We start from the raw sequence: 26,679 nt of genomic DNA, 5'->3' as shown, positions 1-26,679 counted from the left end.
CTTTTTACCTACAACTTCAAATAGCTTTGCACTTCATTCTGAATATTTCATACAGTTCCGGTAAATAGTAGAAAACAGCTTTGTCAGCCAATCAGATATGATGCATTAGTGCAAAACGAGTACCTATTTATCCTTGAGTACCTGTTTATCCTTAAACATTTGTGTGAGACACAAAACACAGCACAACTAGATATAATAACCACTGTCATTTCACCCACATAAAAATGTTATTTTCTGAGAACATGGCCTACAATGGACATTTTCCTCTACCACAATGTGAGTGTGACAAACAAGTCATGCTGTCTAAGGATAATCAAGCTAAAGGAGAGAATTTAAATACTTAAATCAGTGGTGCCCAACCTTTTTGTCCAGAGGGACAGATGGGCAGCACCCAATCCATCCACAAGCCAGATCTGGCCAGTAGCCCTGATCTGACACCCAGGCCAGGCATGCTGCGGTCCCATCTGGCCGTGCAGATGAGACCAGGGGGCAGTGCTGCCCCGATTCAACAGCACAGGGGGAAGGCGGCATGGCCCAGACCCAACCTAGCCTGGAAAGCCACTGCTCCCCTGCTGCCAAATTTCCTTACCCATAGGGAGCCCTATGGACCAGATGCAATGGCTCCATGGGCCACATTTGGCCTGCGGGCTGGAGGTTGGGCACCACTGACTTAGACCAAATAGTTTCTGTACATTTCTAACAACTTTGTTAACTCAGAGATGTCAAGTTTTCCATGAAAGCTCAATTCTTCCCCCTTTCTGTAGAAGCAGGAAGCTTTTCACTCACCTCATTAATGTCAACATGCCCATATGGGGGCTTGCGGTGACGGTACATCCAGAAAGCCAAGAGGATGGCCATGGATAGGACAGCAATTGGAAGCAGAGAGTAAACCAGGATGTTGAGCAGGGAGGGAGTTGGCGGCGGCGGCTCATATATTACTGTGAGACAAGGAGAAGCAGTCAGAGAAATGGGATTTTTATATTTATTTTCAGCGGTATAAGTGACAGCAGTTCCAGAGGAATTTGTTCTTCCCTGCCATTCCTTACTGAACAACCTTTCTGTTGTGGATGTCATGTTCTTATGACATCCAGTTTTTATTAATTCCCACTGGGAATACTCCAGAGCACCCACTAAGAATAGAGAACTTCTTCTCCTAAATGCAGAGGATACAAACAATCAAGGCCTGAATGTGACTTTATCAAAAGATTGCAAGGAGCGTGGTAGGGAATTGACTTACAAGTGTTCGAGCTTACTTGCCGTGAACCTCAAAAGGAGATAACATGGCAAGACTCTCCCACATTTTTCTGACAAGAGAAAGGCATCCAGCAACAGCAACAAGATATCAGCCTAAACTAAAGGACTGTAACAAGCCATAAATCAAATACACCATTCCCATGTTCCAAATGGGATCGGCTAAGTTGATGCACAAGCAATGGGAAACACCGAAGAGAGCCACGTTGCTATGCTGGAAACAGGGAAGAGGGGGGCAAGAGAAACAAAAAACAACAATGCTTGCCAAATTAAGCAACAAAAGTTAGTATGGAAAGACTTTTTTCAATTCCGAGGTTGTCGTCAGTGTACACTGAGCAAGAGATAATACACATGCTGACAATTAGGAGCCTCATGGAAAAGATCTGGAAAACTTCATAATGATCAGAAAAAACAGAATTCTATATAGGTTTGTGAAAAAATTTTTATAAGCCAATAGCAAAAATAAGATACCAGTTGTAGATTTCCTTAAGCCATCCCATCAGAAGGAGATATATCTACTACTAAAATGTTACAGGGCTGTTTAAAAGAAAACAGAATTTAGAAGAACTATCACTCCAGCAAACTCCAGCTATTACCTGTCCCATTTAGCAAAGCCACAAAGGACAACAAACATCACATCTGTCAACATAATCAGCTGAGCTACTAAAATATACTGGAAGTTAGTTAAGCTGGACAGTTAACTAGATCTTCCACATTATTTGGATGCCTAGCTCCCACTGAAAACAGTGTAGTGCTAAATACTTATTGAGGATCTAGTTTTTAGGCTACATTGCATGAGTTAAGACTTCAGCCACTTCAGACATTCACTTTCCACTAACGGAGTTGCTGCTTTTCCAGTAGAAAACACGAGCGTATAGACATTCATGATTTTTCTCCCAGAAGAAAAATAGCTGCTCTGGGAGAAAAACAACGTAGGGATAACGAGGGTTAAATCACTCCCAGGAGAGTTTCTAGGAGCGATGAGCCACCCCTGAGCAACCTGGGTCAGTCAACCAGGGCTGATCCGTGGGCATAGGGACCCCCTGGCTGCGCAGCGTCAGCTCTGCAAGCTCTCAGCTCTTCAGGAGCTCAGTATCTGAATGTTCATCCAGGGGTCTCGGGGTAAGTTTGTTGTTTTGTTGGTTGTTTTTTGTTGTTGTTTTTTTTTTTCAACCAGGAAAAAAAATCAAGAGACTTCTGCCAGATGATCTGAACATATGTATAAAGTTGCAATTAATTTTCCTTTTACAAGAGGAGGTTTTTTGTTTTAATTTTTAACAATCCACTCTAAGCCTGCACTGTAAAAAGTATATTATTCTTTAATAAGATATATACAAGGTTTCTGTACAATGCTCTCTACTCAAAAGATGACAACAGCATCTTTTTTTTTAAAAAAAATGCTATGTCAAAAAAATTTAGCTGACAAACTTCCAAAACTTTGTAACCCAAAGCATCCTTCATATTCAATCAGATTTCTTGCTTGTCAAGTACCCAACAATTCAAGGTTGTGGCACAGCTAAGTCAAGGATTATCGAACAGATTTTTTTTTCTTCCTCCAAAATGAATCACTTACCTTCTGGACCAGTTACTTCAGGTAAGTGAGTAAATTTCTCATTGCAATAGTTCCCCTCACAGCAGCAGAAAAACACTTGAGGGTTCTCTTCTGTAGCTACACATTCTTGCCTGCATCAGGAAAAGGAGAATAGAGGAACAAAGGAAAGAGAAAAAAAACTATCAGCAAACTGTCTGACATCGTCCTTGGAAGCAAGTGTATAGCTTCTGTGATTTCTCTTTACCATTTACTTTCTCTCTGTTGCATTCTGCAACTCTATAGTCTCTTCAGTGACAGAGAAACTTTTAAAAAGAGAATAATCAAAAACAAAACTTTGCTACAGGATTTTAGTTTTTGTAATCATTGTACCCAAATATACAAAAGGGTATGTTAAACCCAGTAAGAGTGCACACTCCAATTCTTGGCAGACAGCAAGACCCTTATCCTTTCTCTAGCTAGATTTTTAAGGACATGATTACACTATTTTTTCTCCAGGATCTCTACCTTATTCAATTCACTGAATGCATGGTGCTTAAGGAATGAATCAGGCTCTTGGATTCTGAATGAGGCTGAGGACCTGAACCTCATTTGTTACATAAATTAGAAGATGCCAAAAGAAATAAGATATTTTTGCTGGTAAGAAATAAATGATGCACAGGAGAACTAAGATTGAGTTTATCCCATATTCTGCCATAGAGCTCCTATATGATGGTGAATAAATCACTTAAATAAAAATGTTGGCAAGTGAACACTAATCACATGCCCCTCGTTTTCTGGGGCTTCAACTTCAGATATTTGGAGGGTGATATACAGAAGAAGTGAGCGCTCTGAACTACAAATGTAGGTATTACAAGCTATGGGTTCTCAGTTCTCTCCTCCTGCCAGCAAAGCTGTGTGATGTTGAAGAATAAGCATGGGTTAGGTTAGAAGTCAGGAGATCACAAGCGATATTTCCGCTCTGCCACTGATCTACTTCATGGCCTCAGGCAGTCTTCTCGCTCCCATTTCAGAGCTGAGAAAGCAATGCTCTCCTCTTGCAGGTAAGATACATTTATCAATATTTGCAAGACACTCAGAAACTAGAATGGTGAGACCCTTAAAAAGGCCACAAAGAAATAACCACTTCCCTATTTACTGCAGGCTATAAAAGATATGCAATAAATAAAGCATGAATAGCATAAAAACAGCTAACAGCAACCTCCTTCCCTGAGCATAGTTTCATAGTATTTTGGGGTCAGAAGGGACCTGAACAGATCATCTAGTCTGACCCCTCGCCACTGGTAGGAGCACACGCTGGGATCACACGACCCCAGACAGGTGTTCGTCCAACCTCTTTTTGAATTTACCCAAGGTAGGAGCGAGGACCACTTCCCTAGGAAGTTGGTTTCAGATCCTACCCACCCTTACAGTAAAATAGTGCCTCCTAGTCTCTAACCTGAACCTATTCTCCAGCAGCTTCTGGCCATTATTCCTCATCACCCCAGGTGCTGTTGGGGGGGAATAGGGTCCTTCCTATTTGCTGCTGATCTCCCCTAACGAGTTTGTAGGCAGCTACCAAATACCCCCTCAACCTCCACTTGCTGAGGCTGAACAGGTTCAGGGTCCCTCAGCCTCTTCTCACAGGGTCTGCCATGTTGCCCTCCAACCATGCAGGTGGCCCTCCTCTGAAACCTCTCCAGGCTGGCCACATCCTTCTTAAAAGTGCATTGCCCAGAACTGGACACAGTACTCCAACTGTGACCTGACCAATGTCGCGTAGGAGGGGAAGTATCACCTCTCTGGACCGGCTTGAGATGCATCTTTGGATGCACAAGGTGCGGTTGGCTTTGCTGGCTGTGGTCTGGCATTGGCGGCTCCTGTTCATCTTGGAGTCAATAATGACTCCAAGATCCCCTTCCACCTCTGTGCTCACAAGGCGGGAGCTCCCCAGCTTGGATGTATGTTGTGGATTCCTTCTCCCCAGGTGCAGAGCCCTGCATTTATCAATATTGAAGCCCATCCTGTTACCATCCGCCCACTTGTATAGTCTGTCTAAGTCTAATTGCAGCCTCTCTCTCCCTTCAAGCGTGCCTACCTCTCCCTACATCTTGGTGTCATCGGCAAACTTGGACAATGTGTTTTCCACCCCCTCGTCCAAGTCACTGATGAAGATGTTAAACAGTGTAGGCCCCACGACCAAGCCCTGGGGGACCCCACTATTCACATCCTGCCAGGTCGAGTACGACCCGTCCACCACCACTCTGGGTGCACCCCATCAGCCAATTTTTGACCCATCCGACTGTGCAGGCATCAATGCCACAGTCACTCAATTTATTAACAAGAACGGGGTGAGAGACAGTGTCAAAGGCCTTTGTAAAGTCCAGAAAGACAACATCCACCGCAACACCATCATCCAGAGATTTAGTTACCTGGTCATAAAAGGCCATCAGGTTGGTCTGGCAGGACCTGCCTCTGATAAACCCATGCTGATTTCCCCTGGGCATGATCTCCCCTGCTGGCCCCTCACAGATGTGACCCTTGATAATCTTTTCAAGGATTTTCCCCCAGACAGATGTGAGGCTTATGGGCCTATAGTTTCCTGGGTCCTCCTTTCTCCCTTTCTTATAAATGGGGACCACATTAGCTAGTTTCCAATCTTTGGGCACCTGGCCCGTGGACCACAATTGCTCGTGCAGCCGGTCCTAGGGCACAGCAATGACCCCCGCCAGCTCCCTCAACACCTGTGGGTGGAGGGCATCAGGGCCTGCAGATTGGAAAACATCCAGCCCTTCCAGAAGATCCCTAACTACATCTGTGCAGACCCGAGGCCTGGCATTGCTATCCCCAAGATTGCCCCTACCTGTGGTGGGAGAGTTGTCCTGGTCCCTGTCCAAGAAAAGAGAGGCAAAGAACTTGTCAAAAAGTTCAGCTTTCTCATCCGGTGTAGCCACAAGATTAGCATTCGAGTCTAGTAGCAGGGGCCCTACATTACACGGTGCCCTCTTCTTACTCCCAATGTATTTGAAGGACTTTTTGTTGTCCTTAATCCTGGTCGCTAGCCTGAGCTCCATCCCTGCCTTGGCCTTCCTAATAGCCCTCTTACACTCACGGGCCAAGGAGGAGTATTCTTCCTTGGTGACAGTCCCTCTCTTCCGCTGGGTGTACGCCTCCCTTTCGGCCCTCAGGCACTCTCGAGTGCCTTTGCTGAGCCATGGAGGTTTCAGAGCACTCTTACCCCTTTCTTTCTCTTGGGGACTGTCACACTCTGAGCCTGGAGGATCGTCCCCTTATGGTACGACCATCCTTCATGGACTCCACTATCCTCTACCTTTTGGGCCCTCAGTGCCTCCTCCACTAATTTCCTCAGTTCGTTGAAGTTGACCCTTCTGAAGTCAGGGTATAAGCCCTCAACACCCTGCGCTGCATGGTGAATTCCAGCAGGCGATGATCACTGCCACCCAGGTGGTCAAGGACCTGCAGTCCCCTCACCAGGTCATCCCCAGTGGCCAAGACCAGGTCCAGCAAGGCATCTCCCCTAGCAGGGCTGTGCACCTCCTGGATAAGGTAGAGGTCCTGTATTTCAGCTAGGAACCTACACGAACGGTCAGACCTGGCTGACTGCTCCTCCCACCAGATGTCTGGGTAGTTTAGGTCTCCCATGACAATGACGTCCCAAGACTTAACTGCCTCCATAAGCTGTACTGAGAAATTCTGGTCCAACTCATCCCCTTGGCAGGGTGGTCTATAGTAGACACCCACCATAAGATCCCTTTCGCCTTGCCCCCTTGAAGTTTGACCGACAGTCCTCTGCCTGACCTCCCTCTGCCCCAAAGCTAATTCTTGACGACGCGAGTTGCTCTTTGACATAGAGGGCAACCCCCCCGCCATTCCTCCCAGTCCTGCCCCTTCTATATAGTGTGTATCCCTGAATGCCCACCGCCCAGTCGTGGGTAGGATCCCACCAGGTTTCTGTGAGCATGCTAACGGACATTCATTCGAACATCAGCCTAGCCATCCAGCTGTGCTGTTCTCTTCAGCACCTTGCATATCTTCAGGAGAACGCCATGCAGGTCTGAAGAACACTTCATTAGCCTTCCACATCTCCTCTTCTCTGCCAGACCAATGTGGCAGACATGTAGCGCTCTGTTAAACACCTCCCTCAACCACCACAAGCACTTGCTTTTCTTATCAGGTATTATTATTATCCTCGCTAGAATCTTCCCAGGCACTCTGTAATTAAAGCTGCAAGGGTTGTCCTCTGCGCAAAACAGTATCGAACTATTTCCTGAGGTCCAGTTAAATTATATGCATAACTTCCTTCCTTTAAACACTTTGAGGAAGCAGCAAAACAATCACACACATCTGACATTATTGCTCACTCATGAATCCATGACAAGTCTCCTTTAGTGAGGCATCACTGACACAGAACTGTAAGTAATGCTGAAAAAGACCCTTTTAATCTAAATGCATGGCACTACTTTCAGTAGTTTATCTCTTTCTGAAAAAAGTAACCTTAGAGCTGAAATTTCTTTTACAAAGTCTCATCCAGAATTTTTCTTTTTTTTGGTTCAAAGAAAAAGAAAAGTCAGCCATCTGAGTTAGCCAAGTGAGGAAAGATGTTTCCTTTAGTTGAGCAATATTTCCAGATGCCATTTTTTTTAACTCCAATAACTCAAACCACTTGGATTTAAAGGCGTTAGAGTTTTGTAGTCTTCAAGGGAGAATGCAAGCTTTGCTAAGTCTGTTGGTTAAGAAATCAAGTTAATGACTGAAAACAGCCTCCTCCACATCTGCAATTAATTATTTTCCTGCCTTGTTTTGGTGCATGCCCAGGGCAGCTCACCAAGCACACCACCTTGGATACCACTAGGCAAATGTTAAAAAAAAATGTGGGGGGACTAACATTTCCTCCTCCAGCTGTGAGTGTGCATGTTGTTGAAGTGGTATGACTTTCCATAACACCCCTCCATTGAAGCCATGTAAATCTCTAAACTGCATACAGCTGATTTTTTGACTATACCCCTTAACAGCCTTAATGGACATGCCACGCTACTGCATATTTGTTGTGCAATCATGTAATGAAGCTAACTTCAAGACATAAGTACAAGGGTTCAGGTACTCAAGTGTTTGAACACAGTAAAGAAAGCATAAGACTAAAGATTTGTAAGATAAAGGACAGATAGAATTACTCCAAGAACTGCGAGTCTACATTTTCTGACCTTGGTGTCATTGAAACAGCAAGCCACCTTCTGCAACAAGGTGCAATGTGGTATGTAATACTGAATGCCGTCTACTTTAAAGCGACAGAATAATTATGTGCTGCCCTTTTTGCAGGTAGCAATACAACTGCAGCCCAACAAGATGGTGCTTGGGAGCTTGGCATTTCTACTTAAGCATACTGAACTCAAAAGGCAGGAAAGACCAGGATAGTACCAATGAAGCCACCCATGGTTCATAGGTACACTCCTTCCATTTGGTTAATGTTTTATCATCTTTCCAAGGACAGAACTATAAAAACCATGAGACGACATCACGGAGGACCTCATCAAGATCAAAACTGAACATGAGAATTGTTTAATTAAACCCAGTCCAGATAATTAAAACTACAGTCCTATTAACATGGAAAAATGTTGTTCTTGGCCTGGTGGTTTGTTGGCATGTTACTAGCTTGGCCCATGAAACTAGATGGGGTGGTTGCACCTTCCCAATCTTGAGCTATTACTTTAACCTCACGTGATGGAACTTAAGGTGCAACCCCAAAAAGAGCTGTAACCACTCTCAACCCTGTCTCTGGGTGATGAGAAGGGGTGAGCCATTCTGACATTTTCTTCTCCTCTAACATAGCATGGTATAAAGATGTTCAAAAGTTCAGAGAGACAAGACAAAGATGTTCAAAAAGGTTCAGAAAGACACTGTGTTAACAGCATGGGGGCACTGCATTACAACGTGCCATTATCAAAGCGCTGCTGCATTTGGGAGTAGATATCAGAAGAGACAGTCTGTTTATATTAAATACTTCTGTTTAAATGCAGGAAAACTGTAGTGAAACATTTCAATTCTTATGAGGATCAGCATTAAAAATGACTAAGGGGCAAGCAAGGATTGATTTATTTTGAAGGAATAAAACCTATCACGTTTGTATGTATATAGCTTTTGACTCAACCTACCAAGGGGAATGGTGTACTGGGAAAGTAACCTTCCTACAGACAGTTAAGGGAAGAGGAGGAATTATTGAGAATATAGACTTGGCACACAGTAGGTTAAAGGAATGGAGCAGAAGGAGGGGTAATTCTACTATCACATTACATTTAGGGTTTTTAAGACAAAACTAAGATTTGGGGCCCAGAGATAATGGAACACCGTCCCTACAGATGGCGAAACCAAGAGAAACTTTGCATGTGGCTTGTTTTACTTCAGGTCATGGGCACATGAATGGATCTTAGAGCTGGAAAGGATCTGACAAGGTCATCCAGTCCAACCCCCTTATCAGAGTCATCCCTGACTAATCCATCCCAGCCAAGAGTCTGTCTAACCTACTCTTGAAAATGTCCAAGAATGGAGCTTGCACAATGTTTCTACATTGCCTGTTGCAGCGATTGACCACCCTCCTAGCCAGGAAGTTCATTTTAATTTCCATCCTAAATTTCCAACCTAAATTTCCCCTGCTGCAGCTTGAGGCTATTGTCCCCTACAGCCACAGATAAAAGCCCATCTTTGTCTGCTTGATAATTGCTCTTCAGGTATTTGAAGACTGTTATCAAACCCCTACCCCGCACTCTTTTCTTTTCCAGACTAAATAATCCTGGTTCTTTCAGCCTTTCCTCATAAGTCTCGCCTCCCAGGCCCCTAATCATTTTTGTTGCTCTGCACTGGGCTCTTTCCAGTTCATTCACATCCATCTTGAAGCGGGGAGCCAAAAACTGGACACAGTACTCCAGGCGAGGCCTCGCCAGTGCTGAACGGATTGCAAGAATTACTGCTGGATGGTTTCACACTAGAGCAACCAAAAGTTTAAGTGAACCCTGTTCAGGTACCTCTGACCTTTGTAAAATCAGCCACAGGGACTCATTAGGCCTCAGGAGAAAAAACGCGACAAAGGAGCAGTTCATTGGACTTAACTGTGCCTCGGGTAGGGTTAAAATGAAGTTCAAGTCTTTCCAAAAGGCTCAAACCACCTTTCCTGATAGGGAACCTGAGCCAAGTAGCCTCCAAGCTATGGGAAGAGCCATGTGAGCCTGCATTTCCTCTGTAACTTCAGCATTCACTTCTCTATGAACACTCCCCTCCACCTCCCTTCGCACACTTTCAATGCGTGGCTTCCTCATTTGTGTGCAGTTGCCCCAGCACTCCAGTTTCTGCATGTGGCTTAGCCTCTCTAGCCACCTGTCCACAGCCTTAGCAAGCAGCATAACACCGCAGGTAAGGAGACAAGACTACATTTGCCTACAATCTGAGACCTGTAATGCAACCAGACCTTCTATCACCAGTATTTTCACGGCCCATTTGCCCCTCAACCCAGACTCTCTTAAATGATGTCTCCCCACTCAACAGCCACCCCAGTTGGTAGGGTCAAAGGACAGGGGGGGAAAAAAAAAATCTGCCAATAACACAGGAACATCTCAATGTCTAACGCCCCCGGAGAGCTGTGTTTTTCTAGACAGCTTCACATGAGTCCAAGTTTTCCTCAGCAGAGCCAAGTGCTCTTGGAAGAACATACTGCTTTTTGCTCGATGGTACAGGACAAATTTTTCAGAGCCTGCCAGGACTACTGAAACTTTATCAGGAAAAAGAAGACCTAAACATGCCTTTTATGACTTCTATACTAAAAGCAAAAGGGAGTTTCATGTGAATTTTGATAGATGCCAAATGACAAGAGTAATTAAAGGAGATCAATGAGGCCCAGTTGAATTGGACCGGTTATGTTGTCTGCTGCAACGTGGAAAGCTTCTCACGTGGCACTTCTCCATCGTGGCTATACCTGTCATAGCAGTTGAAGTCATCTAACCAACAACCCTTCTTCACCAACTCAATGGAGCCCGAATTGTTCCTCCAGGAAGCATAGCAATGAAGGCGCTTGTCCTTTTCCCCTTCGCAGCGCTCCACGCCACTCTGATTAGTCTTCTCCAGCTCCCAGTTGGCATTATAGTAGATGCACTCTCTGGTTTCTGCCTCTCCATGTCCTGGCCCTGGAACGAGATTCAAATCCAAAATGCGATCAAAACCAAACCAACCATAAATACCCGAGCAGACATTTCTACATGGTTGCTGTGGAACTCCAGTTAGTGGCGAGTTATTTGGGGTATGTGTTTATCGGCTCTCAAATGATACACCTTGCCGTAACGCCTGAGCAGCTCTTCTAATGAAATGTACCTTCAACCCTTTCTGGAGGCAAGGCAACATTATTTTCATTGCTTCATGGGGAACTGAAGCACAGAGATCCAAAGCCACCCCGGAAGCTGGTACGCCAACAACTAGACAGAGATCTCATGTCACAGTTCAGTGCCTTAACCACAAGACTGCCCCAGGGGAGCGTAAGGGTCCACTGACCAACGGGGCCCTGCTGAGCTCCGTGAGGAAGCCCTAGCTTTGACAGAGAAACACAGAAGACATGACTTACGATGCGTGAGATTTAAGCCACGGTGTAATAAATGAATCTGCGTTTCTACACACTTAAACTTGTTGAGGGCTAACATGGTGCTCATAGCTCCTTGCTGGGTCTTTGCACGGGAGTGAACCTTACCCAAGGAGATTCCCCTCCGCTTATTAACTTGACTAATGGCGATAATAAGACCTGCACGGTAATTGTGGCGAGATAAATAAGCTGGCAGGAACCGTTGCAACCTGCTGCTTGCATCCAAGTAGCAGAGATTCAACATGAAGAGTTTCTGGCAAAAATAGCTGCACTGCCCCAAAACACCCTTACAAGGGAACCAGATGGGGGGTGGGGAAGTTGAACATTAGATGGTGCATACCTCCAAGTGCTCAGAAACCTGACTCTTACTATAGAAGTATCCTGTACCGGCACATTTAAAGGACCAGCATCACAAAGGGGAAGCAGAAGTTAAATGCCAGAATGCAGATCAAGTCTATACAGAAACCCTGGAAATGCTACCACTGAGCCACAAATAGCAGGTCACTTCTAAACTGCAGCTGAGATGAACTATAAATACAACAAGGGAACCAAAAATGACAGTTCAGGTTTTCAAAACAGCTTTTTTCTCTTAAGCTGTAGTCAGGCCATCTTGGGTCATCTTAACTGAAATCAGGTCAAGCCTGGTTGTTATTTTGATGGGCTCCTTCCCAGAAAAATCGAAGTATCGCAGTAAGAGGCACTGCCGTTTCAGGAACACACACAGAATTGATACCCCTGGTCAGCAGAAAGGAGCATTTTGTTACTAGAACTGCCAACTTGTTGGCACAATGTAAAACTGAGCTCTTGGTGACTGAAAATGCTGCTGTATGTTCTGTCTACTTTAAAACTAGTCTAAACGCTAAAGATGCTATTGGGGTTAAGGCACTTTGCCCACATTGCCATAGTACATGAGCATCTCACCATCCATGTACCTGAATTTATGGTGCCAACTCCCTAGTGAGATAAAGTAGTATTATTCCTATTTTGCAGATGATGAACTGAGACACAGAGAAACTAAAAGACTTGCCCTTGATCAAAAAAGAAGTCTGTGACTGCAGGGACCTGAAGCCAGGTTTCCCCAGTCCCACTGAGTATCCTCATCCCACAGGGCCAGTCTTTTTCCTTCTTCTTCACTTCCCTCTCCTAGCCATTACAGGGCAGTTGGATTCACCTTCATTTCAACAGGCGGGTGTACATTTGTTGAGCATCTGGGGGTGGGTCAGCATTCAAGATGCTATCAAAGCACTCTCTACGCCTCTAATTGACCCCTTCCTGTACAAGGTTTAACTGCAAGGACGCAGCAGGGCAAACCACATTTTCAGAAAGGTGCCAAATGCTTGTCCTGGTCTGCGCTCCTACCTGACACTTGTTGCCTGCTATGGGCAATTTTCCTGATAGGGAAGAGGTGCGTCAGCCCAGAAAGATCTCTACATTTTAAGAGGAATGCAAGTCTCTAGCATCCCTTGCTCAGGAAGGATGCTTAACCTGTATCGCAGGAGAGGATTTAAAGGGAGAGGCAGGGGGAAGAGAAAAAAAGAGCTGGAGAGCCCAGCCTTGAAACTGAAAATTATATTCAACACACATCCAGGAGCTCCATTTTAATACCACCCGCAGGTTTTATCAGCACTTGCAAATCTCCATCCAAGTTGTCCTCTGACAAGTTGCTTACTATAATAAAACAACCCACAAATAACCCCAGACACTGGAGCCATGTCACTATTGCTGCTCCTCATTAATGCTCTGCTGTTGGCCTGTTGATACTTGCATGATAATTTGTTATAGCAAATTAGGTATTTCTGTTAAATGCTTAGTTAAAAAAAATCAGCAGGTATTGTCTTGTGTTCAGGGAATGACAGAGATGCCCTTTTTCCCCAGCAGTAAATCAGCATCTTAGCCTTACTGTAATGCACAGTATGGCTTGCATTATCTGCTGTCTTAGGCAGCAGATAACAGTATTCAACACCCCCTTCTGGTCTTCTCCAGAAAGCAGAAATTCTCTAAAAACCTGTAATTCTACAAATCAAAGGAATCAACAATTCTGCATCATCTTATTCAGCCCAGAAGCAAAATGGGATATACCTTAACTTTACAGTAAATTTTCACAGCAGTGGGGACCAGCCTTTTTTGGTCCCACACGGTCCCAAATGCCACTCCAATCCCCTTCCCGAGTCTGATCTGCCACTCTGGTTTCTGCTCCCTGACAGTCCTACTCCACTGCTTTCCCCTTCCTGCCCTATCGGCTCCCTCCCAGGTCTGCCACGCGCCATACACAGAAGCTGCCCACGTCACTTTTGCCTTGGGTTGGCCACCCCTGCTGTAAAGCAAATGAGTTTTCTTCTTTCCCAGACAAAATCTCCTAGAAATCAGCTTGGCCAAGGGCAGTTAGGACCAACGCTTTTGGCAGGCATGCTGCAAAACAGTCACGCACACCCCCATGTGCCACTCCAATCCCCTTCCTTTGCCCAATATGCTTTCTGCTCTCTTTCCTGTGCTCCCTACCTGAACTGCTGCTCTGCTATCTGCTACTGTGATGCCTCTCTCCTCAGCTGCCACGTGCCTCCCATAGAAACTGTCCATGCCGCCTGTGACACCTGCCACAGGACAGCCACCCACAGCCTAGAGAACCGCGGGCAAGGGCAGAAACCCCAAATTCTAATCGTAGCTCAGACAGCTCCTCCCACAGCGCTGGGCAACGCGATTAAACCTGGGAGTCGTAACAGAACTCATCAGGGCGCCGTGAGACTTAATGCTCATGCAATGCTTTCCAGAGAACATATTAAAAGTGCTGAAGTAGCCATTATAGCCATATTAGATCTGGGACCAGAAAGCAGCAGACACTCAAGCAGAAGAAATCATGCGCTCTGCCCAGGGAGCCCCACTCCTCAGACACGTGTCTTTTCTGGAGCAAGTTTAAAATTCAAGACATGACTTTGCCTTCAAAAAGCAAATTTAAGCCTGCCAAATGGCAAAATAGGCCTCAAAGCCTCTGCCATCTTACCTGCACCACAGGTTTCAGCGGATTGGAAAAAAAGACAGTTTTTTTGTTTTCCCCAAACAGCCCTGAAGAGCAGCTGTCATACAAAGACACTTCAAAAAGTTGCACGCATAGCAACAAGCTCTTAGATCAGCTCAACAGGCATTCAGCTCTGCCAACCTTCTCCATCTGCAAAGAGCCCTTTTCTTTGTCCCCAAGACAGTCTCAGCGGGAAGGCGCACAGGTCTGGGGATGGCATGGGTGTGCCTGAGTTTGCAGCACATCAAGGGAAGCTCACACATTATTCTGAGAAGTTGCTGGAGCTGTTTGCAACAAAACACGGGGAGGTTTGCATTTCCCTTATTAAAATTACTGTTTAGTCAGAGTCAGGGGAGCATACTTAAAAAGACTGACTGTGTCCCTTGAAGGTACAGAGCAGCCTAGATCCCATTCCCAGTTCTGGCACACGCATCCTGAAAGACAAGGAGCAAGTCATTTTGCCTCTCCCCCATCTCACCTTCTCCGTTTCTGGAACAAGGATAAATATTTGCCTCCTCCATGGATGCCACAAGACTTCAGTGTCTTTATAGCACCTGACAAAGTAAGCTGCTGCTTAAGAAAGTTTACGAAACTGTATGCATCCCTGAGTTAGCCTACAAGGTGCAACTCTACCCTGCCTTCTGCCTGACTTCAGACTAAAACAGCTAGTTATCGCTCCTGGACTTCATGTTTGGCAGGAACTTTGAAACCCCAGCAGTGGAAGCTGCTAAAAGAGCATGGTATTCCAGAAATACTCAACTCAGGAAGGACAAGGGAAAAGTCCTGCACTTAGGACGGAGCAATCCCATGCACCAGTACAGGCTGGGGGCTGACAGGCTAAACTGCAGCTCTGCAGAAAAGGACCTGGAGGTGACTGTGGACAATAAGCTCAACATGGGCCAGCAGTGTGGCTTTGTTGCCAAGAAGGCCAACAGCACTGAGGCTGCACTGGTAGGAGTGTTGCCAGCAGATGCAGGGCAGTGATCTTCCCCTCTATTCAGCACTGGGGAGGCCACATCTGGAGGACTGTGTTCACTTTTGAGCCCCCGCTACAGAAAGGATGCAGACAAACTGGAGAGAGTCCCGAGGAGCTGGAGGACATGACTGATGGTTCAGGAGCTGGAGGACATGACTGATGAGGAGAGGCTGAGGGAGCTGGGCTTATTTAGTCTGGAGAAGAGAAGACTGAGAGGGGATTCAACAGCAGCCTTCAACTACCTGAAGGGTTGCTCCAAAGAGGATGGCGCTGGACTGTTCTCAGTGGTGACAGATGACACAACAAGGAGCAACAGGCTCAAGTTGCAGCAAGGGAAGTTTAGTTTAAATATTAGGCAAAAACTCTCTCACTAGGAGAGCAGTAAAACACTGGAACGGGTTACCAGAGAGGTGGTGCAATCTTCATCCTTGGAGGTTTTTAAGAGCTGGCTCAACAGAGCCTTGGCTGGCATGATCTAGTTGGGGCTGGTCCTGCTTTGAGCAGGGGCTGGACCTCCTGAGGTCCCTACCAACCCTAATCTACGATCCTATCACTTTGCTTTCTATCAGAGAGGTGGTTCGCTGTGTTAGTTTGAAGTTATGCAGAAGGCAGGGCACAGTGGCAACTTGTAAGACTAACTCATTCACAGGCATGAGTTACAGCCTACTCATGACTGAGTTAGTTGACGGTGTCACCCTGCCCTTCCTTTACTCTTTTTTGAAGCTGCAATAAAAACTGAAGGAATTGTACCAAACCAGGTGTAGACAGGAAAATACTTAGCTCTTCCAATGTATGCCAGTGTGAACACAAAACCCCTCTCCATCCCTAACTCTGCCCTCCAAAGGAGGGATTAACCAGGCTCAAACTCTAACCGTGGGATGTAAACAGGAAAGCTCCTAATCCCTGTTCTCTTTTAACCATTGCCTAGAAACAGAAACACGAGTCACCTGAAGGCCTAGAGCTAAAGCACTTAGGCACCTGTAAGTATGTGCCAAAGCCCCTTTCACCTCAGTGAGATTTATCACGTGTAACTTTAGGCACGCTTAAGTGTTTTGCTGGATTAGGTCTTCATTTACTGTGCTACCTGGTCCCCGTGGCCACGTTAGAAGTAGCCATGCTATGTCAGGCCCTCCAGGACATATCACAACGCATAGGCAAGCAGCCTGGACCATAAATTTGGTTTTAAACTACAGATCTCTGCAATATATCCTGCGCATGCTCATTTTATGCACGAGAGGTGCTTAAACGCAGGCTAAACTTCATAAGCCGTTGCCTCCAGACTGCGGCTCTTAGAGACACCTCAGCTTATAAGAGTTCTCTCGAGTTCAAGCAAGCATGAGGCATAACTAGCAATGTATCCCGATCAGAGCAGTGTAGCAGACCAGATAACTCAAATCACCCAGCAGAAGGGTCAGTGTGTGCCAGCGCGTGCGGATAGCAGGTTCCCAGGATGGCGGTTTGTAGGACGGAGCTGGGAGCTTAGGGGAAACCACCTCAAATAAATGCCGAGGACTCACGGTTTGTTATTTAAGGAGCACCCAAACCCCTATTTGAAAACAAAGATTTAAAAACAATGACGCTTGCAGAAGTCTACTTCTAAAATTACTGGGCATCACTCCATGACTGAAGTGATTTGGAAAATGAGACCTCTTCAGGCTAAGGCTATCCTAACAAAGGGGGGGAAAAGAAGCTTGCCTACCACCTAAGATCAAAGCCAGAGGGCCCTAAAAACTCATGGACATTCAGGGAGGCAGGACATCCAACTCTGGAAACTTAGTGGTACCGACTCAAAACCAGACCCTCAAGGGGACACTTCACAGTCCTAACCCACTTGGAGCCATTTTTTATTCCAAATCACATCTTGATTGAATGGCAGAAAGCAGGGCAGGGTGGCACCTCAGAGACCAACTGGTTCAGGATGGCATATGCTTTCAGAGGCATCAGCCTGTTAGTCTTGAAAAATGAAACTCTGCCCTGCCTTCTGCTTGACATCAGACTACCAAGACTAATGATCTCTCTGCTCATGGGCTTGAGCGAGGTGCACAGCCCCTAACCAAGCGGTGCATGAAGACAGCTCGGTTGACCCTCAAGGCTATTTTGAAAGACCTCTCCCTTCCTCAGAGCTCACTGCCTCATCTCCTCTTGAACTGTCTTCAGCTCAAAACCGAAATACTGATGATGATGTGGGACTAAACTGCAAGCCCTCTAATTTGCAGTGGCAGATGCATCGCTGAGGTTGTGGCAGTCCCCAGTAATTCTCAAATACAGCCAGTATCCAATACCATAGCACAGGTGGCCAGGGTCTTTTACCAGGGCCTAGACTGGTAGACAGGTAAAGACTATTCTCCCAGGATGACACACTGTTAAAACCCTTGGCTCTATATTTTTCCCCTCCCCTTTTGTAAATACAGTGGGAAGCTGTACCTAAGCAACATTTTTAAAAAGCATATTTTGATGCTGCATAAATGGGCAGTTTACCAAAACCTTGGTCCGAATTTCAAAACTGCAAGGCTTTGGGCATGCAACTGAGAACAAAACTTATTTGAAAACCAGTTAAGTTCCAGTATGGCTATCGAGCTATTTCAGAGTCTAAGGTAACAAATATTGAATGCACCCTCTAATTTGGAGGGTTACTGCATGTGTGCATTTTTGCATCTCTAAGTATGAAAGTCAAGCCCTTTGCATCTTATCAGAGCTCTACCACAGATGAGGAAGCCATCAAGGAAAACAGATGAGATACCACAGAAACAAAGAAGGGCCAGAAAAACGTCTGCATAGGTGGTTTGGCTTGAGCAATACCTCAAATCATAGCAAAGGTCAGTTGTAAACATGGCCTTTCTGTCTTTGTCCAGAAAACCAAGAGCTGTCTTAAAGAAAGCCAACTTTCAAAGTTGCACGCTGCCCATCTCATGCCAAAGGTGTGGTACAACAACAGATTTAAATTAAAAACCATGAACAGAGCAGCCTTTGATCTCTAAAGGGCCTTGGATGAACCCACATTCAGAAAGTGCTTCAGCATGGCTTATTCCCTTGGTAGAGTGACTTCATTTCCATTTCACCTAAATAATATGCAGAAATATGCGTTTAAGCAAAGCATCAACCTAGTGATGACATTTTAGGTCAAGCACTTAATGGCATGCGTGTGGATTGAAGGAATCCCACGCTTTTTCCAAACATGTTGAAAAGGCCTTTGAATGACACATGCTCCAAAAATATGCATTCACATTTGCACAGAACAAAACCCAATTTCAGCTTGCTGGCCTGAGCCTGAGAGCTTCCCTTGGCTGATAGATGATCAAGCAGATCGGCTAGCTCCCATAAGAAATCAAGCAGGAGAAGACTGGCAACCCGGCTAGTTTGGCAACCAGGTGCCACCTCAGAGTTGTTGCTTTTGTTAAGCCACAAACAAGAGCATTTCTGTAAAACTGGAGTTTATTATAGCACAGGGAACACCAGCAACGCAATGAGGCACAGAAGGAAGATTAGTTTGAGGTCTGTTTTCTGTCAATAGACTCGGCATATCCCAAGATGAAAGCGCTGAAGTTTTTTTTTAGTCAATCAATGGCTGTTAATATATTATCTCAACATATATTGCCATGGTAACCCACAATGATGCCATTGACAACTGGTCTCAAAAGGACAAGAGGCTTTAAGTCATTTTCTTTTAAAATTAAAAAAGGAACTTAATATTAAGAAATACATCCTCTCTGCTCACCTGGGATGACAACCAAGGGCCTCTGTATTTGCACCATGACTCAGGCTTCACAGCTTCACACACATCTGTGTAGTGATACCTTCCCCCTATTTTTTTTCTCAGGCCCAAGTCAATTAAAGATAACAAGGAAATTATTCAAAAGAATTAGATCTTTATTATGTTCCTTCCCCCAAATTGCTAGTAAAATGCGTTCCTTAAAATATAAGGGAAAATGTTTTAAGAGACGTTATTACCAACTTGGGGAAAGGATGCAATAAAGATTTTAATTCTTCTGAATAATTTCCCTGTTATTTTAAATGGAACAAGGTTTGTTTCTTCCATAAAATAAATCTAGGAAGATTATTTAAAAAAAAATAAATAAATAAATAAAAAGCCCAATCTGGGAAGGACTATATATGCCAATGGACCAGGTAGGTATTTCTTGTTCATAGAAGACAGCCAAGTAAAATGCAAGTGTTACTTGGTTTACTGAAATACTGCACATGCACAAAAAATGCCAGGGAGGCTAATCACTCAGGAAAGGGTTTAGCAAATCATTCCTTTGTCTAGGCCAGTGATTGGCAGTCTTTAAAGGCTCTGGGCTAGACTGACCCAGTTTAAGTCAGAGCGGGCAGACAAGGGCAAGGACCCGCAACAGCAGGAAGGGGAAAGCGCTGCCACTTAACATTGTTGCGGCCCCATGTCTGCAGGCCAGATCCAAGGGCTCGGTGGGCAGGATCCAGCCTGTGGGCCCCACACACATTGCTGATCTCTGGTCTAGGCAAAATCTGCTCCAAGCAAGTTTAGCTAGGTTACCAGCACCAATACGAAAACAGTGCCAGAAGTCCCTCAGTTTCTGGTACCAGTGAGCTTTCCACTTGAATGCGCCGCAGTTTTGTATTTCAGTCACTCATTAGAAAATTTTAACTTTGCATAACACCTCTTACAGGGTAAATCCAGAGTGTAATCAGCATTTTATCTGCACATAGCTGGCTGTACACGTGACGTCTCCCCTCAAAGAACGCCGTCGTTCTTTAATAAAGCCACCAAGAGAGATCGATCAAAACCATTTAATGCCTTGCTGCTTCTACAGCTCATGTTTAAATGCACTTTGGGTCACAAATGAGACCATTTGGACAGCGAGAGCTCAAACTGGATTAGCAGACACACACATGCAGACACACGCACAAAAAAAAAGGACTAAAAAATTACACATATACTTATGCATATACTCCATGCTGCATCTAAAGGGAGAAAACAGCCTGAAAGGTTAGCAAATGATACATCCTAACAAGACACAAGAACACAGCACTCCCCTGCATACCCTGCGGTGAGGGAGGAATGCATTGGGCATGGTATATGAAGAATGCTGGTTTCCTGCACAAGTTACTGATGTGTTATCTCCCAGTTTATTAACATCCTGTATGCTCTCTCAGACCTTTGCCAAAAGTTTGAGAGGCAACTGCCAACCCTTCCTCCATTAACCCAGCTCATTAGGAGGCATAGCTTGTCAGCTTCTTTGCACCACTAAACCAAAAAATTGCCTTGCTCCACAAATGATTCCTACCGAGGACTTTTTTTTTTCTAGCCTGCCAGCTATCAAACAAGCCTATTTTATAGATAGCAAGTGATCGTGCAGCCCTGCTAAATTAAAAAACCAAAAAGGGGGGGAGGAGGGATATTTGCTTAAATCTGAAATGCCTGTTTATATAACAGTACCAGCGAGAAGACGGCACTGAGGTAGCATCTAGGAGCCCAGAGGCATGCACCACTGCAACATCATGCTATGCCAGTGTCCAAACACAGATGGTTCCTGCCCCAAAGCGCTTACAATGGTAGCGAAAGAAAACCTGCCACTTAATCGTTTCCTCTCCTTCTTTGTGAGGTCCCATAAGGCCGCGAAGGAAAAACAAACAAAACAGTGTGCACATCCTTTATTGAAGGCTGAACTTCATCAAATCCACCAGGCTCTGCCTGGGGAAGAAAGCTGCAGCAAAGGAAACGGGATAGGCAGCAACTACTGGAAGAGCATGCCAGGTTAAACGGGCATGAAAACCCGTCTGTGCTCTTCCCAGCCATTAGACCTTCTCTCCATAGCTCTTCCCATGCCACCATTGTTCCCAGCAGTAGGAACAGCTGGAAGACCCTTTCAGACTGGACATAAGGAAAACTTCTTTACCATCCAAGTCTCCAGAGTGTGGACTAGACTCCCCCAGAAGTGATGCAAGCACCTACTCCGGTTATCTTTACCAGTGGTCTCCAAACTATTTTGTTCGCACTCCCCTATCAGTAAAAAATTTTTGAGCACACCCCCCCACAATATATTTATATTCACGCACCCCATCAGTTAAAAAATTTTGAGCACGCACCTCCAATATATGAATATTTATATAAATATAACTATAAATATAAATAGAAGTTCTAATATTTTCTTCCCGCACCCCAATGGATCGACTTGTGCCCACGCCCCACTTTGGAGACCACTGATCTTTACGCTTGGATGCTGATTTTGCTGGGGTGATTTGACCCCGGCTGACTTCATGCCCCTGGGGCGGGGGGCTGGACCCGATGATCTTGCGAGGTCCCATCCAGCCCTAACGTCTATGAAATCTATGAATGCCTTCATAGTGACCTCCTCTTTCCTGACTCTCAGACAGAGACTAGTCTCATGTATTTAACATGCCATGTGCGTCTGTGACACAAGGTAGAAATAATCCATCCCTGGTGAACCACCCGAGCCAGAAAGCTTCAGTTTCCAAACAGCAGCACCTCACTACACAAGCCACAAATCGGTCCTCTGAGATTTATCAGCAGGGACATTTCAAATACGTTTTAAAATGTGCTGAGTCTACTACGATTGGGCCCCAAGTGCTTTTCTATTGATTCTGCTTGACATTTCCAAATACCACAATTCCAAATTTAATTCACTGGTAATTGGAAAAAAAACTGTAATGCATGTAAATGGACAAGAAGATGTTGAAGTCCAAAAGGTCAGACATCAGAAAAGTGTGCCCCCAAGAACTAAATAATGTTTGTTTGTCTCCTTGTCACCCTCTTCCACTTGAATAATCAACGCTTAAGAGTTTGGCAGTTTTCTTGGCAGGCTGGAACAAGAAAAGGAATCAAACGGTACAACGTCTCTCAGCTGCCAGGGTAGATCATATAAAACAGTTTGAAAGTCCGCTGTACATCCAAATCCAAAACACGGAAAGGGTCGGAGTCTTTCTCCGCTCCCCGCCCCGAGAAGCGGACGGCAAGACCGCCATCGAGGAGATCCGTGCTGGCAGGAAACACGGCAAGAGCTGTGCTGATTTATGCCGGGTAATCCAGAGATTCTCTCTGCTTGGGAGATGATTTCCCCAAGTCTTTTCCTACTACTCTTGCAGTTGCTCAAGTCTCCTTCCAGGGGAGGGAAAAAGAAATTTAGTTAGGCCCCTCTCTTCCAGTGTCAGAGCTCAAACCTTGGGTCAAGTCTCAAGACGAAACCAATTCACCAGTCTCATTCTAGGGGGCTCACTTTGCTCCACCCAGAAAAATCAAACTGGCAGCAGCAGCTGCTCAGGAAAAGCAAAGAACTGCCGCAAGCAAAGAGGCTGCAGATGAAAAAACGAAGGCGCGTGCTCTCTCAAGTAGACTCTGCTTCTGTGGAGCACCGGACTTTGCATTTAGCGTCTCCTATTTCCGAACCACATAGGGTGAAGCTAATTGCGGGTGTTGACAGCGTCCTTCACCACTTCCGCCCTGCGCTGCGGAGAGCTGCCCACTGAGGGGCTATGCAGGATGGGGAAGCAGAGCTCGCCTCCCCGCAGCACCTACGCCGGCCAGCGAGAGCACACAGGATCCGGCCTAGCCACCTGCTCCAGGGGCCCGGGGGGGATTCCAGCCGCTACGCCCCTGCAGAAACTGCACCGGGGCTTCAGTTTGACACCTGCCTTTTCAGGATTTCACCTCTCCACACTCCCCCTTCTTCCTTGCACCACATCCTTGTAAAGCTCATGGTCTGAAAAGCCTTCACAGCTTTCTGGGGGCTGTCCCTCACCAGCTTCTGGACAAGCCCCAAGCAGCTTCAGCACGTCCCCTCTGTTTGAAGAAATTACTAACACCATCTGGCATCTGCAGGTTTTCCTTCAAACTTGCTGGGATCCTATTTTTCAAAAAAACTGGTTCTTTTCCAGCTAAACTAGACTGATTTCCCCATCATCATATACTTTTCAGTACCTGACAGCATCACCAAATGTGGCCAGCTCTTCTCTGCCCTAGTCAGGAAAGTCAATATGGTTTTGACCCAGCTGGGTTCAGACATGCAGCTCACTCTCTCTTTGCATTGGTTTTATTCTTAGCTTCCTTCCCTGTGCTCCCTGCATTTAGAACCAGAGACTGCGAGCAATCTTGCTCGGTGCCTCTCTCCAAAAGGCAGCAAGTCACACCATCGGGTGAATTCTGGCTTTCACCAGTTTCCCCGATGCCTTGAACAGCCACAAAAGGCAACCTTCGTGGACTCCATGCCACTGACACTTAGTGGGCTAATTAAAACATTTAAATAAAACCCTCCCAATACCAGAGGCAAAATTTCCTTCATGGCTGCAAGTGTTAAGCAGGATAATTGGGGCGGGGGGTGGCTATCAACCAGACTTCAAGCAACGTTTTCATCAAGTGGCTGACCACCAGTGCCCTAGCACCTCTGAATCTTAGTTCAGAGGATACTTCAGGGATCACACTAGGAAATAAAAGCTCCAGGAGACTGAATGCCTTTCTTCAATTTATTATCGTTTTTAGATGGATAAAAAGCAAATGTGCATATGCATTTCCTCCATAACACATTTCTCAGTTCTGTCCACTGAAGGACCTCTGAAAGCATCCATCGATTCAGATGACATCTGTTCCACTGTCGTTTAGCCTTTGGAGGACTGTAGTTTCGCTACGAAGACACAAGAAAACAAGCATCTTCCCCAGCATTTGCTGGCATTTCAAGAGTTAATCAGCTCCAGTCAAAGAAAGCAGAGGCTGAACTCATGTGAAAGAAGAGAAGAGAAAGGCAGGAAGAAAAGCAACTCTCTAACCTTTGCAATCACACAGTGGCCTTAAGCCCTCCGAAAGGAAGTCAAGACATTCCTGAAATTCTTCAGAGGATGAGAAGCAAATTATCAGTCAAATAAGAAGTCAATTTCTCCCGTCTTCATGTTCCTAACAGTAAATCCCTTACGAGCGATTCTGAAAGCCCCTTCTACAATGGAGTTTTCTCCCAAGTGGCAACTGCACTTTTAGAGCCTGTCTCATGTTTACAGAAATGTACCTTTCTCCTTTGGGTCTACCGAAGGAAAAAAAAAAACAAAAAACCAAAAACACTACAATCAAATGACCTGAGGAAGGAATGTAGCACAATCCAATACCATCATGCAACTTCCAGCGATTGTTTCTACTACAATAATGAAAGGCATGGAAAAACGCTGAATAACTGCAATGATTCTCTGAAGACATTTCTAAAAGGAGGCTGAAAAGCTATTATACAAAGAGTGAAAAAAAAAAAAATGAAATCTCCGTATTAGCTTTCACCTTGATTTCATGCACCAGCCAGCAGCTGTGTATGGATTCCACTTTGAAATCTAAATGTGTTGGAGCAGAAATACAATCCCAGGGAATTAAAATTCCACCTGCCCTAGTGGCTGAAACCCACTGAACCATGCAGAGGCCGCGGGAGGGGACTGTAATACCTGAAAGCTTGCCTACGTCTATCCCAAGCCTGCAGTTGGTCCAATAAAAGATGTCACCCACAAGAATTAATTCCTCTCCCTGACTTTATACAAAGCTCGGTAGCTGCAGATGAGTATAAAACAGGCCAGACCAAGCACAGCATCCCACATCACACCGCACGCTTTTTTGCCCTACATTCCCATTCAAAAACTTTCCTGACATCATAAGCCTCACCCGGAGAAATCAGAAACATCCCACTGCAGCAATTCAACTTTCCATATTCAAACACCGATCGCTTCTCATGGCAACTGGGCTCCAAGATTTCATAAACAACGACATGAAGTTATATTACAAGGAAAGAACAGCAAGTCACCCGAGAACCCTGTACTGTATCTGACAAACCGCAGGGCATCAGGTTGAAGGTTCTGTGGAAAGTCAATTTGATGCCACTATCCACTGGCGCAGAAATGCGCATATCATTACAGCTTCGTTATGGAGACTCCACAGACTTGACAACAGGGAACGTGCAATTATCACAGGTCTTTAAAAATGTCATCGGACCACCTCTGGTGCCTATGAATCCAACTGTTCCAGTTTCTTTACAGGGTGGTATTTTGACAACCCCTGCAAGGGATTTATCATTGAAAATGCACAAGAATGCAAAAAATGGAAAGCCACCACCTTGCTTCACTGAAGAGATGGAGGACCAAATAATATGTTTAATTACAAAACTGTGTAGGCCACCCATCTAAGCCCCAGGTAATATTCATCATCGTGTGTGGCCTCGTGGGTAAAGTCCTGGAGTGGGACCCTGGGGAGTTGGGTTCTAGTCCTACTTTTGCCACAGATCCACAGTCATCGCCTCCCCCAAGCCTTGGACTTCACATCCTCTGAGGAAGGACGGAAGGAAGGAAGCTAGAGGTTCTTTATTATTATTTTATACTTTATTTCCCAATTCTAGACTTCCCACAGGTACTTATGACCTTTGGGTTCGCCCTCTTTAGGCCCAACAAAGCACTTAAAATGTGCAACTTTAAGTCTGCAAGAGGCAAGAATTCTTGTGGGTGAGATCTTTTATTTACCAACTCCATGGTTGGGATAACTTTAAGGCTGAAACATGAAAAGATTTTCTAATCCCCCCCCACTAACTGGATTTAAAATACCCACTTAAGAGAGAAGCTGTATAAGCCCCTCTTGTCAAATAAGCCCCCTCCCTCCCCTCACATCATTTGCAATATTTTCTTGCAAGACAGAAGTTAGAGAGATTTTATCTTTTGCAATGCTTCCTCCTTCCACACAGCAATATGATTTCTTCTATTTCCAAGCTCCATCAGCAAGATACGGCTGCCTTTTGTTTATACGCTGCTCGAAGAGGGGACATGCTTGCCTGGGAACCAGACACCAAACTACAGTGGTGAGTCTTTCTATGATTGCTTACTGGCCTCCAGCTCCACCAACACCACACACAAAAAAGCAGCGTGTGTTTGTGAAGCGCAATAAGGGATGTGAAGAAAAGCAGTGCGCACACTGTTGGCATTAACACAAATGGAAACTTTTCATAATAAAAAAAGCCTTTCTGGGATGAGCTAGTGTAAGTGAAAAGAGTTCCTCTTTTACTTTGAAGGGCTTGTAACTACAGCACATTGAGCAATGATACCACTAAGCTAACTCCTAGGTCGGGTGCATTTCAGCCAGTTTTCATGAACTTTGGTTATGTGCTGCAGTTACTCAAGGACAAAACAAAAAAAACTTTTGATAACTTTTCAGAGAGTCAAATTACCCATCTGCTCCCAGTGCTGGCTAACTGCACAAACTGGTTCATCCTATCAAGCATAGGCAAGACGATACCTCAAAATCTCACGCCCTGAAGAGCAGCGCTGCAAAGAGGGCT

The 26,679-nt window shown here is 45.3% G+C and overlaps 1 protein-coding gene across 1 annotated transcript in view; it reads right to left on the bottom strand.

Annotated features, from left to right (window-relative positions):
* Positions 1-26,679, bottom strand: part of ACVR2B (activin A receptor type 2B) — a 138,598-nt gene that overhangs the window by 21,278 nt on the left and 90,641 nt on the right. Inside the window, exons 2-4 of the mRNA XM_090047769.1 lie at positions 10,761-10,968; positions 2,825-2,934; positions 787-938 (exon numbers count right to left, since the gene is read on the bottom strand). Of these exons, the coding sequence (XP_089903895.1) occupies positions 787-938; positions 2,825-2,934; positions 10,761-10,968 (470 nt within the window). The remainder of the gene's footprint in view (positions 1-786; positions 939-2,824; positions 2,935-10,760; positions 10,969-26,679) is intronic.

Source organism: Crocodylus siamensis, chromosome 5, assembly GCF_052110815.1.
Source record: "Crocodylus siamensis isolate JL-2025a chromosome 5, ASM5211081v1, whole genome shotgun sequence".
Lineage (NCBI taxonomy): Eukaryota > Metazoa > Chordata > Crocodylia > Crocodylidae > Crocodylus > Crocodylus siamensis.
This window is presented reverse-complemented; position numbering and strand designations above follow the sequence as displayed.